Raw genomic sequence first — 17,756 nt, 5'->3', positions numbered from 1 at the left:
TTTGAAACTAGCGATTGAGACAATAAACTATCAACTTTGATAGAAACAGACTTATTTTTGCAACCACAGGTGTCGACTCCTGCTGGCTATCAGATAGACTGTAAGGTTAAGGCATGTCTGCATTGGCTTCACTAAATCATCATTTGGTACATTGTTTTTACAAAAATATTGATTATGACTGCTTTAAGATTACGATTGTTCTCCTGTTGTTGTTTTGTGTCACACATCACAGATTTCTCGATGGGAATGTGCTGGAAATCAACAAGGAGTTCCAGCCATATCTGGGCGAGGGCGGCCGCGTTCTGGAGATCCGCTCCCCAGACATTGTGGCAAGTGTGAAGAAGGCGGCCCAAGCTGTGGGCTACACGGAGGGAGCTCTCCTGGCCCTGGCCATCATCATCATCCTGTGCTGCATCCCTGCCATCCTCATCGTCATGGTCACCTACAAACAGTGAGTACCCTCGCCTCATGCTGGCATACTTGCATAGCACATTTCAACAACAAGACGATTCAAAGTGCTTCACATAAAAGCGTTAACAGCCTCAAAACATAATGCGGAAGAAGACGAGATCTAAAAACAATTAAGAAAAACAATCGGTAATCATCACCGGCTTCTGTAATCGATTAATCATGTTTAAACTGTTGTCACGAAGTTAAGAGGGAAATGCATTTTAATTAAGCAGACCGTTGTCTTAGGAGATATTGCGTTTCATTTGGTTTTAGAGGAAACGTTTGCTCCTCACAGACTAATCAGACATGTAATTTCCTCTAGTTCAAATTGTATTGTTCACTGTACCCTCTGGCCCACAAAACCACAAACAGCATTGTTGAAAAGGGGTTTTGTCAGGTTTTTAAGATAAATTGAGGGCCGGTCTTGCTTGTTTGCTGCCTGTGTGTGTGTGTGTGTCTCTCTCCCTTTCCCTCTCTGTCTCTCTCTCTCTCATCAGACATGCTGACTGCGCTCTCTACTGGGCTAATCTCCTTGCTCATGCTCTGTGAAAGCAGATTAATTAACACTCATTTGTGACAAATATCTACAGCCAATTGTGACCGTCACAGTGCGTCTTCACGCTACTTAATCATCTCTGCCTGACGCACACACAATAAACAGTGTCTGGCTTGTTCAAACTCTGCTTCTCACACATGCACACTGGAGTTTAAGCTTTTTTGTTTAAAGCTGAGGTAGTTGAACTCACCTTTGAACAAAAGGCTGGCTGGAGGACGGGTCTTATCCCCTTTAATTGTTAGTATTCTGCAAATGTTCCTTAAACAGTGACATTTGGGGAAATGTTTATTCACGGCAGATGGACGGAGTGGTTGTTACGACGCAAATGCGCAGAACAAACACACAGCGGAAAGCTGTTGATGGTGACATTAGACCTAACACACAAACTGTCACAGCAGATGGCACTATGTTGTTTGCGTCATTACTTTGGTCAAATTAAAGGATTTAAAAAAAATCACTTTCTGTATGTCAACATAATTCTGTGTTGCCTCAATTTGAGAATGAGCGTAATGTTTAAAACATGATTTTGATTATTCATGTGGAAAAATTGAATTTTGTTGTGAATAAGTCATGTTGATATAAAGCACAGGAGATTCACTTAAAGAGAAAGCAACGGCTACTTTTGCTTGTAGCCCTGCAGTCACTGCTGGAGGCTGGAGTGCTTTCTACTTTGGATAGAAATTGAAGAGAAAGTACAGAAAGTTTTCTACTGTTTTTGCGGTTGAATAGATGATGTATATGTGATATGTATGTTATACAAACATATGGGGTTGTCAGTGAAATAATTCCATGAATAATGTTCATTATTTTCTCCAACATGTCTGTGTTGTGTCACCTCCCAACTTTAAATACCTCATTGCATGAAAACTGTATGGAGGTTACACTCTTGAGAAATTATGCAGTTACTCATCTTTTTTTGTCTCCTATTTCTCTCTCTCTCTCTCTCTCTCTCTCTCTCTCTCTCTCCTGTCTCCTCTCCTTTCTTTGGAATCAAACCCTAAAAACAGGTTCAAAGAGTAAGTAATCATTCTTTCTTTAAGTTTTACAGTTTCTCTCTCATATTCATTTGTTTTTTTGAAAGATAAGTTAAATGTTTTGAAGATATTGGTAAAGGTAAAGAAATGCATGCTCGGTAATGCCAGTCTTTGGAAATGTCTGCAAGTATTAAGACATAAAAGCAACAGTGATGAATCTTGTAGGATACATAACTAAGTTTTATTTTGGCAGTTTAGATTCGAGTGAAAAATCTAATGAAATTCAAAAGGAAAATCAACCCAATGCCAACAAGACACATAGTTCTGTACTAAAATCGTCTCATCCTCACTCATCTCTAACATTGCACTCGTCGCTCTGTTGAAAACTTGTTACCCGTCAGTCCTGCGGCTGCATTATTGTTAGACCTTTCAGTTAATAAAAGTATATTGCTGCAGAGTGTAGCTCATAAACGTGTCAATGAAAACACATAAAATGCTCAAATCCACAATACATTTGTTATTGTTAGCTATAAATCAGTCATTTTCTAAGACTGCCTTGAAGACATTGAGGTATCGATCCTCAATAGAAATCTTCAATCTCCTGCAGGACTTACAACACTATATTGTCGTCACTGTGCTGCTCCTGTGCAATCTAAAACAATCATGTGTTGTGTGTGTTGTTCTCATTCCTATAGCTCCATTAAGACATTTATGTTCTATTAATACAGAAAAGAAATACCTCCCTGACGGGGAAACGATTGCTAGTACGGTCCATCCCTTTTAGAATCAACAGTTGCAGCTCTGTGCAGCTTTCAGAGTAAACAAGTAGCTGAGGAAGAGAACAGAACATGCAAATGAGAGCTGTATCCAAACCAGGACCAACATGCCAGTGACTTCCAGTAGAGAGCATAGAGTCCATAAGAAAATACCTCTTATTGCAAGAAAAAAATAGCTTCTAATTTCTTTTAGAATCTCTTCTGGTCGTAACAATAAAATAAAAAATAAAAAAAACTTACTGCAGTTTTAATAAGATAAGAAAAGATGTTACCTAAACCTCATCTCAGCATGAACAAAATATATGTATTGCATCACAGATGGAAATGATCTCCTCGAAGAATGTTTGTCATGAAAAAAAAAATCTTAAATCAAATGATGGTAAATCAGAAGGGGCCACTTCATAAATGGGCCATTATTGGTATTAATATAAATACAACAAATGGCAAGTGTTCTTTCTTCACAAACTAATTTACCACGATAAACTTTTATGTTTAAATTTATGTTTAAAGTTACTGCATGTGCCTCCTTTTTGAAAAAGAAAACTTGTGAAAACACTTTGCTGATCTTTGGCAGTCTTCATGCATAAGTGATGCGTCTCTGGCCTCTGCTCCCTTTTGAACCACACGGTTCTAGAAAGGAGGAGTTCCTTCTTACCTACATTAAGTGTGAAACAAGCATTTGGGGTTGATTTTCCTTTGCGTGTTCGTGCACGGGCTTGTGTATCTGGGGACTAGAAACATATCTCGGTGACTGTACATGTTGACACCTTGCACAGGCGACAGGCAGAGTGTGCCAAAACTGCCAGGATTCAGATGGCTTTGCCACCAGGAGGGAAAGCAGCTCCGGCGGGGGCTCCAAGTGCCAACCTGTACGAGGAGCTGGGCGACAGCAGCATGTGAGTCAACTCGGACCCTTTCTTTATCTACCTCTCATCGCACCTGTTCCCTTGACAAGCAGGTACTCTTGCTCTGCAGGTTCCCTTCTTTGAGTTTCTTCTCTCTTCTTTATGTTGAATGTCAGTACCTCTGCCTTAGTTTCCTCCCGCATTTGACACCGACTGTTGTCTAGTATTCAAAATCATTTCCCTCTGCTTTTCTAAAGTTACTACTGGCAGCTCTGCATGTTGACCTCAGACGTCCACCCACTGCTTTAGATGTATTTGTACTTGCATCAATGGATCTCCCTGCTATTTTTCTTCCTCGCCATTATCCACTTTAAATATCCGCAGACCACATTGTACACTGCAGCTCAGCTGCTGATGAGACTTAAGCTAATAGATGTCTTCCTACTTTGACTGTGTATGCATTTTTGCAAGATGCTCTTTTAAGGTAAGAAGAGTGTGTTGTGTTTATAATAACGTATAGTTTACTGGGAATAGAAACAAATACAGTCTGGCCTGTGCTTCATAATTGCTTTTCATAAATTAAACCTTCCTTTATTTATTAAAACCTACATTAAATGTGTGCCTTTATGTCCAATGTTTTGCCATCTATTATCACCTTTCATTTAAAATAATACCTTGAACGTGAAATACATGAATAAATTAATTTTAAATGAGACTAAATTGAATTCAAACTGCTGCCTCGCTGTGTTTAATCATTTTGATTAACAGCATTTAAAGAAATACTGATATTAAGATTACATTGGCTTTTATACAAAAGAAAATGAAATCTCAACGGCAAGCTGTAAAAAGCTTGTGTAATGTTTACAACAGATGTTGACCAACTGTGTGTGTGTGTGTGTGTGTGTGTGTGTGTGTGTGTCAGTCACACAACAGTCTAGCATACTCTGCAGATAGACACAGCAAATATATCAGTTCAGTATTGACTTTCTCTTCAGCTTGCGTTTCATCCACACCTCTGACAGTTCTGCTTTAGTCTTCTTACCATCTGTATGTCTATCTGTCTTCTCCATCATTTCTATTCCCCTGTCTCTCTGGATTCAGACTGCAGTAAGTAATCCAAAAATATATGACGTCTGAGGCATTTGATCAATAAATTTGTATGATCTCACACAGGAGAAGCACCCAAGTTTCCCCCCTTGCTTATAGCTTTTGCTGAGCATATGCATATACTATATACAGTATGAATTAGATTTTGGTTTGTACTTAACCTTTAGTCATTTGGGAAGATGTTTCACCATTAACACCCCTTGAGCATGAATATCTTTTGTTAATTGACCTCAGTGAAGTTGTCACGGTTGAACGTTTTTTTTAGGCTTAGATAAAGACTTTAAGTTCCATGTCGTCAGGAAACGTGAAGCACCCTTGTTTAGATTCCCTGAATGTCAGTAGTTGTCACTATATCTGTCTCCTCTCTCCCAACCAATTAAACATTGTCTCCTTGTGTGCTTTGTTGCCCTTTGAACTTCACGTCTCTTAGTGTTGTGACTGATTGTAGTAATGCATCCAATAAGGGTTGAGACTACCACTGTATCTTTGGACCAAAGCCCAACAAATCTGTTGAATTCTTTAGCATAAGCTTAGAAAGTTTTGAGTTGCCTTAAAATATAGACGTTCTCAGTAACAGTCACAATACTTAGAGTCATGATCAGTTAAGCTCTTGCTTTTGCCTCACTCTTTTTACTTTGCTTCGCTCACCCTTAGACCATCAATCATCAATTCTCACTTGTTTCAAGCCTTCTGTTTTTTTCTTCTTCACCTTCACTTTTTGCTGGGGCAGGGTTAAAAAGTCTGTCATTGAGGAGGCCGACCATCAGAGGATTCTTAGCACCTTTGCCTGTCGCGCCATTGCAGCCCGCGGCAACGGAGCGTTGCACGTCAACCTGCCCAAGTCAGAGAGCAACGTGACCTTCCTCTCTGACCGCAACCCACTCACCACTCACAACCCTGTGTACGATGACAGCAGTCCTGAGGTCTCTGCACGGGGGGAGAGTCCATCTGAGAAGCGCTTCTTCTTTTCTCCTCCCCACTCAGCAGGGCCAGACTGCGTCTGGTCAATGCCTGTTCGCATTCACGGAGGGCTGCACGATTACGAGGTGCCAAAGAGACAAGCTCTTATGGACCCGGACGACTGGGAGCTCCAGATACTCAAAGCAGCCATGAGTGGCAGGCAAAGGCCGGAGAGTTTGGAAACGCTTCGCCTGAGTAGCAGTGCAGAGACCAAGTTGTCAGTCCGTGAGCAGGCCAAGCAGTTTGAGCAACAGGTCTACCCGGAACAGACCCTCAAGCAGAGGAATGGCTCCCAAGGCTCCCTCTCCTCCATCCTTGTCAGGGATAGAGACGGCGATGACATGCTGGAGCTGACCTCAGAAGCTCTGCTCTCCATCATGGATTTCCCCTACAGCACCACTGCTGTGGGCAGGGATGTGCCCCCCAGCATTATCATTAATCAGGGAGATGACTCGTGGCCCCTTGCTAGCCAGAGACCGACGCAACCCCTCCTCAGGAGGTTCAGCTCCAGCATCTCCAGCTACGTGGCAGTTCAGCCATGTCAGATCACTGTGGAGATGATACCAGACCCACCAGCAAGTCCTGCGCCTCCTCCTCCTCCTCCACAGGAACATCCCCCTTCCCCACCTACATCTCCCCCCTCTTCTAGTCCACCCTCTTCTCCGCCTTCACCCCCCTGTGTTCATAAACCTCCGCCTCCCTCCTCTCCTCCTCCTGTCAATAAATATGTTGCACCCCCACCTCCGCTGCCTCCTCCTCCTCCTCCTCCCCCTCCTCCTCCGCCTCTCCCTGCCCCGCTTCTCCCTGCCCCGCCTCTCCCTCCCCCTCCCCCTCCCCCACCCTCTCCCGCTATCAGTGATCATTCACGCCCAGTCGTCCAGTTTGTCCCAACCTTTCTGCCGTCCGTCTCCTCGCTACGCCCCGTTTCGGAACGAAAGCACCCGTCTCCTCTTGACACGTCACAAACTGACGTCGGGAAGAGAGAACTCAAAGGGATCCTGAAAAACATCCAGAATCTAGCCGACATCGAGAGATCTGTTGCCAATCTGTACAGCCAAGTAGACAAAACTTGCAAGGCGCCCAAGTTTAACAAGAAACCACAAGTGACTGAAGAATCAGAAGGTGCTCACAAACTGCAATGCTCTGATCCCTGGGATGAGCAGAGCACGCCAAAAACAACCAACTCCAGCTCTGCAGTCCAAATCAACTCTGCAACAAGTGTGAACCATGCTGAAAAAGGAAGGAGTGATGTGAACACGGCAACAGACGTTCAGCAGACAAATCAATTCAACTCCAACAGCCCAAACACTGCCGAGCACTCTTTCTCTCAATCCACAATGTTATGACTTTTTCTCCTCTGTCTCCGCACTCTTGTTATTTCCATTCCTACATATCCATGCCTGTTTTTTTCTGGTTTCTAACCATGTTTTATCTTCTGCACAGTTGGTAGTATTTTGTTTAAACTTTAGCCAAGTCTGAGGAGTTTGTCTGTGAGGTCGTTCAGACAGAATGCTTTTTTACTTGACGTTTTGTGTGTAAATCAAATATTAGAGGCAGCTGCCAAGAAATGTACTCAACTCTGCCACACTGACTGTACAATATGCTCACAGGCTTGCAGTAGAACATAAAAGAGGCTTGCGTACATAGTCAGTTTGGCCTAGTTTTGCATGTTTTAATTATCTGAACTGCTATAAGATATATTGTATGATAGTGTTAAGCATACCCCAGAGTTCATATTATAAATTGTAGTTAGTGTCATATTTCAGGTGATAAACTTAACATGTCGTAACCAAAGCTACTGTAATTCGATTATACTAAACACCAACATTTATAAATCTCAAAGGCTTTTTCTGGCTGCATATTGCTGATTTTTAATTGTTGTTTGACTTCTTCACCTAAGACCAGAACATTTAGAATGTCTTTTCTTCCTGCAGAATTCTAATTAAGCAAAAAATAATGTAAAATGTTTTTGTTTGTTTTTTCAAACAAGGTAAAAAAAAATACCAGAAATGTTAAGTTTTCCAAAGGTAAATACTATGACATCATATTACATTTTACTAAACTACTTACTTGTTGATTGAATGTGAGATATACATGTTTCAGATGTATGATGCAGCGAAAATAGATGCAACTAATTGTCATATCCACCCTTGAGCAAGGGAACAATATACACAGAAAAAACTAATCTAGAAACATATATAGAACACAACATTAAATTAAATTTGATTTTACACTAAGGCAGGCTACAGTAAATCCTGTTATTTAAATGTAATACTATTGGATGCAGATAGACAGGGCCAGGCACTCCTTAGGGGAAACATCTTCTTAAATCGGCTACAAAAATACATCGACTTGGTTCCCCGGCAGGCTCATGTTGAATGAAGAAAGCCAACCTCGGGGGGACCTGTCTAGTCACATGTCTGCAGAGATCCTCCCAGCATGATAAAGTAGTCACTGTGATGTTCGTTAGCACACTGGAAAAGGCTAATTAGAGAACCAATCAATCGTTAACTAGGGCCGCTGCCTGTGGGACTGTCAACTATTGTTACCCTCTTCTTTTTTCCATCTCTCTGACCTTCTGCCTGTCCCATTTGTCTGTGTTTCTCTCTCACTTCTTGTCCCCCTGTAGTTGGTTCTAATACTCTCCGATCCTTGGCCTCTTCTTGTTAATCTTTCCTTGTGGTTCTCAGGAGATTCTATTACCTCCTTTACACTCATTGCAATGCGGCCTCTGTCCCCCCCTCTTTTTTTCCACTCCTCTCTGTCTTTCTCCCACATACCCTTCATGTGTTTGTTTCCCTCTCTCCGTGCCCTAAGGCAAATGGTCTTAGCATACCTCCTTTCCAGAGCAATGTAATGTTTGATTCATCAAACGTTCCCCTGATGCGCAGATCGAAGGCCTTCTAATTCTGTATTCCATGTTCACGACATGGGGTAATCTCTTTTGTAAAAAGGCAAGCAGCTCACATGCTGGGTTTTTTTCCACCCGAAGAGCAGCAGGTGTTCAATGGTATTCTTTATATTCCATTTTACAACTTTCTTTCTGTGCCCTTTTTAATAATTCAATGCAGTAATGTAAAAAAAAAAAAAAAAAAAAAACGATCACGTGGAAGACCGAATTCAAAGTTTTTACCAGTTTGAAAAATTTAAATAACTTTTCTCAGGAAATGTTTGAAAATAAAAGATAAAAAATCAAGACAAATTTACCAATAAAATTAGGTTTTGAGTAGAAATGGTACTGTCTCGACCAGATCTCCTCATAGCATGTTTAAGAAAATACAAACCAAAGAAGACTTTATGGTATACAACATATTTGGCTTTAATCAGTTTCTATGTACACACAAACATTTTAGAGGGGTTATTGTTGCATGAAAACATCCACCTGCTCTTACACCTTATCGTGTGTCATATTGTCATTGTCGTTCAACATTTTGCTTAATACGTCACTTTTGTACCGAGAGTTTGATGAGAAGATTAATACTCACACTTGAAAGAGATTTTCTTCTCGTCTCACTATCAGCAAGAATACGCATATTTCCCAAAATGTTGAACTAGTCATTTCACTTTAATTTCTGTTACAATGGGTTGGGTAAATTTGTGTTATTGGTTAAGGTATTTGTGACATAATAGTAATATACATAGATATTGTATTGTTTCTACATAGAAATGTGTAGTGAAAAAAATGTAACGCTAGTCCATTAGTGAAGCTCTCCTTGCTATTGTTGTTATAATACACTGGGTTCTTCAGTATTCAAGTCTTGCTGTAATTCTGAGCTCAACTCTCTCACCTCATTTTCTACAACATTACATTATCACCCATATTCCCCCAACTCCCCTCTTGTGCAAACCTCCTATGGCTGCTCTCCACTGGGCCATTTTTCTTGATGTTTCATGAATCAGCAATAGCCAGCAGCCAAGCCAACAGGTCATCCATCAGATCCCACTCCCATCATCCACTGTGCCTCGGAGGCGTGGCCATATGGCTCTGTCCTGTCCCCTGGTCCCTGCCCATAATAACAGATTACAGCTCTCCTGAGGAAGCTCACATCATTGCTTGGCCATATATCTGAGTGCGATAGTCGTCATTATTTATGGGCCCAGACAGGTTACAGTTGTACGCTTGTGAAACTGGAGGGTTCAGTCGGGCTGCTCCATTACTCGCCATTTCTCATTGACTTGTACTGAATGCACTGCAGATGCATTGTTGTCCTCAGGAGCCGCTCTCCGTTGTTGTTTATGTCTTTGATCCGGTGGAATTCCAAAGATTTACTTATTCAATTTTGGGAGGAAAAAAAACAACCTTTTTATTAACTTAGAGTTAGTAATTCTTAAATCACAATGTCCTTTTCATATATGTGAAGAGATGCCGTCTGTATGAATTCTGACTTTTTTTAAACTCCAATCTTTCCAGCCTCTTTGATATTTGCATTTATTGTATCTTTTTTCTTTCCCTGTTTGGACGAGATAACTGTGGGGGAAAACAGCCCACACCAGCACGATAACATTGTTGCCTCAGGCATGCTTTTTTTTTTTTTTTTTAAACTGAACAATACTGCAACTCTGTAATTTAACATATGAAAATGCACAGTAAGTAAATCTGCAATTTCCACACTGGTCAGCAGAATGTAGTCCTGTAGACTTAACATTTCATTTATCAAAAAGCACTTGAATCGCTGCTGTCAATCCATATTCATTACTTGTCTTGTTTCCTTCTTTCTGCGACACACAGCAGGCGAGGAGGCTACGGCAGACAGGTAAGCATTCCTGTTGTGATGTGTTCTTATCTTATTGTTGCGCCAGGACATTTTGTCACTCTCAAAGCAGGTTGAGGCAGCTTATATCCTATTATTCTTATCTACAACTGACTCTGAATGAGACTACGAGAAGATCTCGCTGATAGGACTTCTGACTCTGACATTACAGTTCAGGTTTGATTTGAAAGTCTGTTGTATTCCTCAATGTTCCTGTCAAAAAGCAGATAAGCATTTGGAGGACTTTTTCTCCTGTGTTGGAAAACAACTAATCAGAGACCAAACAAAGTGATTCTGTTTGACATTAAATTCTTTCTTTTTTGTCACCATCAAATAATCTATGAATTGTCAGCATCTGACACACGCAGGATGTTGCAATTTCTTACTTCCTCTCCTGCTTGATTAACATCTTCCCAATTTTCCTTGCTTCATTTCCATCAATATGTTATCAATCTTTTCATCTTGCTCCTCCATCATGTCTAACATAGACCTAGCAAGACAAATAAGACATGCCTGCAGTGACTGGATTTAAATCTGAAATGTGCCGAGTGAACTCTTCCTTATGTTTGTGTCTCTCCTGACCATCCCTTCCTTCCATTGCCCTTTCCTTCTTCTGTACTAATCTTTGGCAGCAACAGCAACTGCTGAGGCCATCTCTTCTGAGACCTGAGGTAGAAACCCTCCTGCTTTTCCTAATTCACAGGGATTGTAGTCATTCTGCTGTATACTCGCCTTGTATGCTGCCGCTGCTCTTCTTCTTCTGTCTTTTTCCAAGCAGTGCTGATACATTTTTTTCTCTGCCTCTCTGAAATAAAGGAACTCTCCATGGAGTCAGGTATCGACCCAGGCCAGGATTACTACACACAAGACTACTATAATTACGACCAAGGGTGAGCATGCAGCCCACTGACCCACCGCCTCACCTCTCATCATTCATACTCTGGTCCATGGAACTGATCTCTTTCGGTTCATTTAAAGCAGGGGAGCCCACACTTTTGTGGCTCGCAAGCTACTTTTAAAATGACCACATCAAAAAGGTCTAATAATATATATATATATCTATATATATATATATATATATATATATATATATATATATATATATATATATATATATATATATATATATATATATATATATATATATCTATATATATATATAGAGAGAGAGAGAGAGAGAGAGATATATATATATAGGCAGCTACAGATTGGAGCAGTTCAGCAGGTGTCGTGACATATATATATATATATATGAGCCGATTGACAATAGTCTTCGAGATGAGCCAGTTCTGTGCAGAATCGATCGCCGTGTGCAATGCATGCTGGTTTGATTTGATCCCGACTTGCTCTGATGTCATGCACACATGGTCAACGCGGGTGCAGCAGCTCTCCATCGACAGCGTGGCCCAGTGCATGATGGGAATCCCCCCTCCTTCCCCGCCTGTGCGGCCGCTAGCTCTTTCTAATGAGCCTGTTAATTTGTTTGCACACCGGTAGCTGCGTTTTGTCAATAAAGTTTAAAAATATATATATATTTATTATATATTTTATAATGGCATGCGATCTACTCGCACTACCTTCACAGTCAATTGCGAAGGTCGTGCGGCCTATTGAGTGGTGCACCCCTGATTTACAGCTACAAATATATATATAACGTCATTGGGACTTATTGGGACGTCTTTGTTGGGGCCTTGCCTTCCACCTCCCATGTGTTCAGTCCTTGGGGATAGGCAAGTATTTTTTTTAAATTTCAGAATAAAATTATGAGCATAACTTGTGCGTCCCCCTCAGCTGTACATAACAGCCGAGCGTTTACCTTTCTACTCCTATCAAATGAGATCAATTATACTGCCTTGAGTCGGGCACCTGAGAGTGTGATAGTGCTTTCCGAAGGTTTATTAGACAGAGGGTGTTTTGGCTTGCCTGTTGCGTAGCCCATATGGTCTAAAAAGGGAAAACATGGAACTCAAAGCTGTAACAGCTGCTCGGAAATTGTTATTCATTAAACGCTCCCGCTCTGTGGCAGGTGACTTGCAACACACAAGTTTATCCAAACAGGGAGAAGACTTTGCACTTTACAGGCTTAAAATGCTAAAATGCTTCAAACCTGCCATATTGAAATTAAGAAGTGTAATTGCCTTTGTAGTTGCTGAACAACTTGCTGTATGTAATCTTTACGAACTCTAATTTCCTCAGCTGTTCATTCTTGCTTTCGTTTGCGACAAGCTGCAATTATATTTGAATAGTATGCCACAGAGTTCATTGTAAAAGCTGCTATTACCAGTGAGTGTTCCGTCTTCACTGTGACTGGATGCCTTGGAGGTGTTTGTCAATGCATTAAGCACACTATAATAGCAGTAAAGTTTTTAATCTGGCAATCACCAGACCATGCTTCACATATTCAGAAGGTGGCGATGGCACAAATTACCATCAGTGTCTTTTCTTTTGGGTCTTCCGTAATTTGGTATTGTGAAGTAAGCGGAGTAATTCACATGTTCAAGATCAATGATCCAAGCTTATTGAGGTCATCAATCACACCAATGCAGACCATATTAAATGTGTAGTCTTTCTTGTCTTCCATTTTTATATCAATTGGCAAAAAAATATAACTGCATTCGGCTATCTTTGGTGGGCAGTATTGGATCTTTAATGAACACATGCTCTGGAATAAAAAAAAAAAACAGCACATTGGGGAAGAGTTATGCAATCTGATATTATTCAAGTTCAAGTTTTAATGGGCAATAATTATTTCTTTACAAGTCCCCATCCAAGCATTCTTGCAAGTTATTTAATCACCTTTGACAAACATAAGCAAATATATACTCCACTATGTTTATTTTGGGAAACGCTCTGTCAGCCTCTGCAACTTTCTTTCTGTCTATTATATCCCGCAAAACTTACAGCAAATCACCACAACAATTACTGCCTATGCTGTGTCTTCTTGTTTATCTTAGGAAAGTATTAAAACCATAAGTAAAGTGTCATGGTAGTCTGCAGTAATTTAAAACCCTGTGTTCATATTTTGTGTGACTCTTTTTCTCAGGTATGACATTCCTCAGTATGGCAGTCGGAGGAAGCTGATATCTCCCATGTACGATGAATATGGAGAGGTGATCATGGAAGATGATGGGTACTTCTACGGTCCTCCTGGCGCTGAGGTATTAGCTTTCCTTAGATGTGAATGCCATACTTGCATTGATAATGTCAAGATTGTTAATTGTCTTAATTGGTTGTTTGTCCAATGTATTATTGAAAGCAAAGAGTCAACCGTGATTTATCATCCCAAAGAGTTGTTGAATTAAACATGACTGTTTTAGGGCCGGGGCAGAGGACGTGGTCGAGGTGGACCCAAGAGGGTTGCATTTAGGGACATGCCGCCAGGGGATGAAATCGAACAAGCTGAGCCAGCAGAGCCTTCTAAGGCTGCCAAGAGACTGAAATCTGTCATGAAACTCAGCAAATTCCTGGGAGCCAGCAAGCAGCCGTCTAATGCTGGTCCTTCTGGCACATCTCCGTGGAAGAAAGCCAAGATGCTCAAGATGCTTGGTGCTGGAAAGAAGGATCAGGATTACGCCAAACTGATGTCAGCCCGCCGCATTGACAGCCAGGAGAGTTTGAGTGGCGTACCTGCCGTTTTGGGACCGATTGATAGCAAGTCAGATACCCGCAGCCGGCTTGGCAAAGTTTTAAGGAAAATCAACTTAGGCAACAAGTTGCAGTTTCGGAGGAAGTCTCAAAGTAGTGTGAGTCGTGGCTCGGCCACAGGCAGCGAGAAAGATGAGGACGCATCACAAGTAACCAGCGAAGATGACAAGAAGTCTAAAGTGTCCATCAGTGTTTCTGAAAGTGAGCCAGAAGCAGGTGCAAGTGGAAGTGGAGGCAGTAGGGAGAAAGACTCTGATGATGAATCCTCGGAGAAAAGCAGTGTTGACAGAGATTATCTCAAAGTAGATTTGGACCGGGATGATGCCAATGAAAGCACTGTGGACTCAGAGGAAGAGCCTGATGAGGAGCCGGGGGATTCCGATGAGGAAAGCAAGTCCAAATCTGAAGGAGAAGAAACGGAAAAGGAATCTGTCAGTGAGAAAGAGTCTGGGACTGAAAGAGAGTCAGAGTCTGAGAAAGAGTCAGAGTCAGAGAAGTCATCAGCTACAGAGAAAGAATCAGAAACTGAGAAAGACTCAGAGTCTGAGAAAGAGTCAGATTCTGATAAAGAAACAGAATCAGGAACAGGCACAGCAACAGAGAAGGAAACAAGCACAGAAAAGGATTCAGGGACAGAAAAAGACTCCGATGAAGAGTCTGAAGAAGGAGAGGCTTCAGGTAGCACTAAAGAAAGTGGGTCTTCTGCCCGCTCTTCTATGAGATCATCAGCTACTGAAGCCAGCAAGAGGAGCAGTGCTTCAGGTATCAGTGGGAGTGGAACTGAGAGTGGTAGTGGCAGCGGGACTGGTACAGGGGTAAGTGAAGGTACAAGTGGTAGCGGCAGTGGTAGCGGCAGTGGTAGCGGCAGTGGTAGCGGCAGTGCTAGCGGCAGTGCTAGCGGCAGTGCTAGCGGCAGTGGTGCAGCATCTTCATCTGGCTCAAGTGTTCGGTCGTCACAAAGGACCAGATCATCAAGAAGCGCAGTGGCCTCAGAGAAGTCCAGGGAAGAACTCAGTGAGGCCGAGTCGGGGACAGGGACAGCCAGTGAGGCAGAGTCAGAGTCAGGGTCAGGAAGTGAAGGCTCTATGTCTAGAGGATCCAGCCAGAGGAAAATGTCTGGGTCAGAGTCCGGTGAAGGCTCCTCATCCGGCAGTCGGGTAAGTGGGGAGAGTTCAGCTGGATCCCGGTCCACCAGTGGCAGCCGTCGTTCCCAAAAATCCCTTCGGAGCCACAAATCTGAGGACACAATCACAGAGGAGAGTGAAGAAGAGCAAGAGGAGGAAGCTGAGACTGCTGACGAGAGCAAAGAGTCAGCCAGTGAGCTCAGTGATGACGCATCGCCCTCGACTTCCAGTGTAGCATCCAGAGACCCTGAGCCCTCTGGTTCCTATACTGGTCCACCATACAGCTCCGAGATCCGGAGCGTCGGTGACACCTCTGTAGAAACATACGGAGGACTGTCCCCTATCACGGAGGTGGACGAGGACGCCATCTCCTCTGATAAGTCCTCAGCCAGTGGCTCCACCTCAGAGACTGGCAGCGCTTCGAAGGACTCGGAAGAAACTGAAGCTACGTCGGATGATGATTCTGAGTCTGAAGGAAACTCAACTGCCTTCTAAGGAGATATATTGTCCACTGTGAAGTAAGAGTGAATACAATCAATTACCCTTGCATGGAAGTGAAGAAATCTTGCTTGCCACTACGGAGTGTTTCAAACGTCCACTTTTTCCTCATTTCCCTTAAGCAAAAAACTTTGGTTTCCTGCTGCAAAACATCAGAGTTTTGCTCTCTTTCTTGCACCGCTCACTTTGTCCTCTCTTTGATGTTTCCTGAGAGTCTTTTAATGCTTCTACTTTTTTGTATACCATTATACTCTTGTTTCTGCTGTGAGATTTTTCAAGTTGCTGTTCTATCTGGTTTTACTGTCGTTTTCTGTCATTTTTAAATTATTGCTTTTCTCGGACTACACAGTATTCTCGCCATAAATTCAGTTCCGACCCAGAACTGCAGATCTTTTTCAGAGGATATTCTTTCACATTTATTGAACTATGATTTGTTTTGCAGGTGAACAATTCATCTTAAAAATGGACAGTAATATCACTGTGAAAACACATGCATGTCTGTATTTGATTGGTAGCTTTAATTTGGTTTGTGGAAGGTATATTTGTTTCAGTATATGATAGTCCTCAAATATATAGCAGCATAACTTCTTCTTAAAACATGGGTATTATTTTTTTTTGGGTCAAGGGAGAAAATTGTGGCGAGATTCCCTTGTAATTACCGTGATCTTGATACCTAGTATACGACCTAGCTGGCGTTTATGTTTGCTTTTTCCCCCAAAGAAATTATGTGTAAACTCCATTGACTTTGACCACTTCTCTCCTCCTCAGCCTGGGAAAAAGAAGAGGATTAAGCTGGTGGTGGATCGGGAGAATGAGACCAGCTCCACAGGAGAAGAGAGCACCACAGAGACTCAGCGAAACAGACTCCCCAACAGCCACAGCAACATCAATGGGAATGTCTACCTTGCACAAAACGGCACTATTGTCCGAACTTGGCGGCCACCCCACCCAAACAACTTGAAGCTTGGCTCTCCGTGCCGGCTCGGTAAGCATTTTAAAAAACTAGAGAAGTTGGGGGTGACTCATGAAGAACCTCCACCCATTCCTGGCATGGATGGCACAGAGAACGACACAGAAAATGAAGCAGGTACATGTGTTCCCTCTCACGTGGACATCAACCTCAACAGTCGGCACTCCCGTGTCTCCCTTGGATCCACCATCACAGATCTTAAAAGTTTTGGGTCCAAAACCAGTATTGCCAAGGTCTTGATTGACAGAAACAGCAGTGGCACTTGTGTCAACGAGGAGCAGGAGACTTCTGTTGACAACCACAAGGCAAGTAGGGAGACACTGGAGTCTCACAGTGACCACACGTTATCAGACGAGGAGGAGTTATGGATGGGACCCTGGAACAGCCTGCACATACCAATGACAAAACTCTGACTTACCATGCAGAAAATGCATCTCCTGTTTGTTATTTTCCTATCTTTACCATGTTGTCTTTGTGAAGAAAATGATCATAAAAAAATGATTGTGTGCCTCAACTGGATAAGCTCCGATCACTGTCTACGACAGGCGATTGCACTTAAGGTCAAATCAATTTAATTTAACCATAATACATTAAAGCGTTCTTGTACCAAGCGTTTATCAAAGACAGGGCTATTACAGATGGGAACATTGAGCTGCAAGGCAATGAGTGCCTCAAAGAAATATGAAATTGTATGTGAACCGTTGACTGTAATTTTCAGTCTTTATTCAAGACAGAAGATGGGCCTCTTTTATTAAGTTTTCTCGGTTTGATTTTCTTTATTTTTTATTAAACAGATCACAAAGAGATTGTAATTCATTTCACTAAAGATATTTACAGAGGAATCACGGTAATCATATGAAAAAAATGTGATTATATAGTCTATGATAAAGTAAAAGAAACATATTTTGCTAATAGCAGTTTACTTGCAAATATTTAAGATTGTCATGATTACTTAATGTTGTGATCCCTTGACAATGTTTTTGGAAATTTCTGAAATTATATGAAATTATTTTTGTCTATTTTGTATCTAACAGAAATGGAGAATCTAACATACGACATTAAAGACAAACTACCCACATAACTGTTATCGCTGTATTTGA

The 17,756-nt window shown here is 41.8% G+C and overlaps 1 protein-coding gene across 1 annotated transcript in view; it reads left to right on the top strand.

Annotated features, from left to right (window-relative positions):
* The window catches only part of LOC137779551 (protocadherin-15-like), a 165,262-nt gene extending 148,683 nt beyond the window's left edge, over positions 1-16,579 (top strand). Inside the window, exons 32-39 of the mRNA XM_068567458.1 lie at positions 233-451; positions 3,533-3,652; positions 10,398-10,422; positions 11,052-11,090; positions 11,236-11,309; positions 13,463-13,577; positions 13,737-15,706; positions 16,455-16,579. Of these exons, the coding sequence (XP_068423559.1) occupies positions 233-451; positions 3,533-3,652; positions 10,398-10,422; positions 11,052-11,090; positions 11,236-11,309; positions 13,463-13,577; positions 13,737-15,683 (2,539 nt within the window). The 3' untranslated portion in view covers positions 15,684-15,706; positions 16,455-16,579. The remainder of the gene's footprint in view (positions 1-232; positions 452-3,532; positions 3,653-10,397; positions 10,423-11,051; positions 11,091-11,235; positions 11,310-13,462; positions 13,578-13,736; positions 15,707-16,454) is intronic.
* The last annotated feature ends 1,177 nt before the right edge of the window (positions 16,580-17,756 follow it).

The sequence above is a fragment of the Clinocottus analis genome, unplaced genomic scaffold, assembly GCF_023055335.1.
Source record: "Clinocottus analis isolate CAN_PGR_092001 unplaced genomic scaffold, fCliAna1.0.p SCAF_8, whole genome shotgun sequence".
Lineage (NCBI taxonomy): Eukaryota > Metazoa > Chordata > Actinopteri > Perciformes > Cottidae > Clinocottus > Clinocottus analis.
This window is presented reverse-complemented; position numbering and strand designations above follow the sequence as displayed.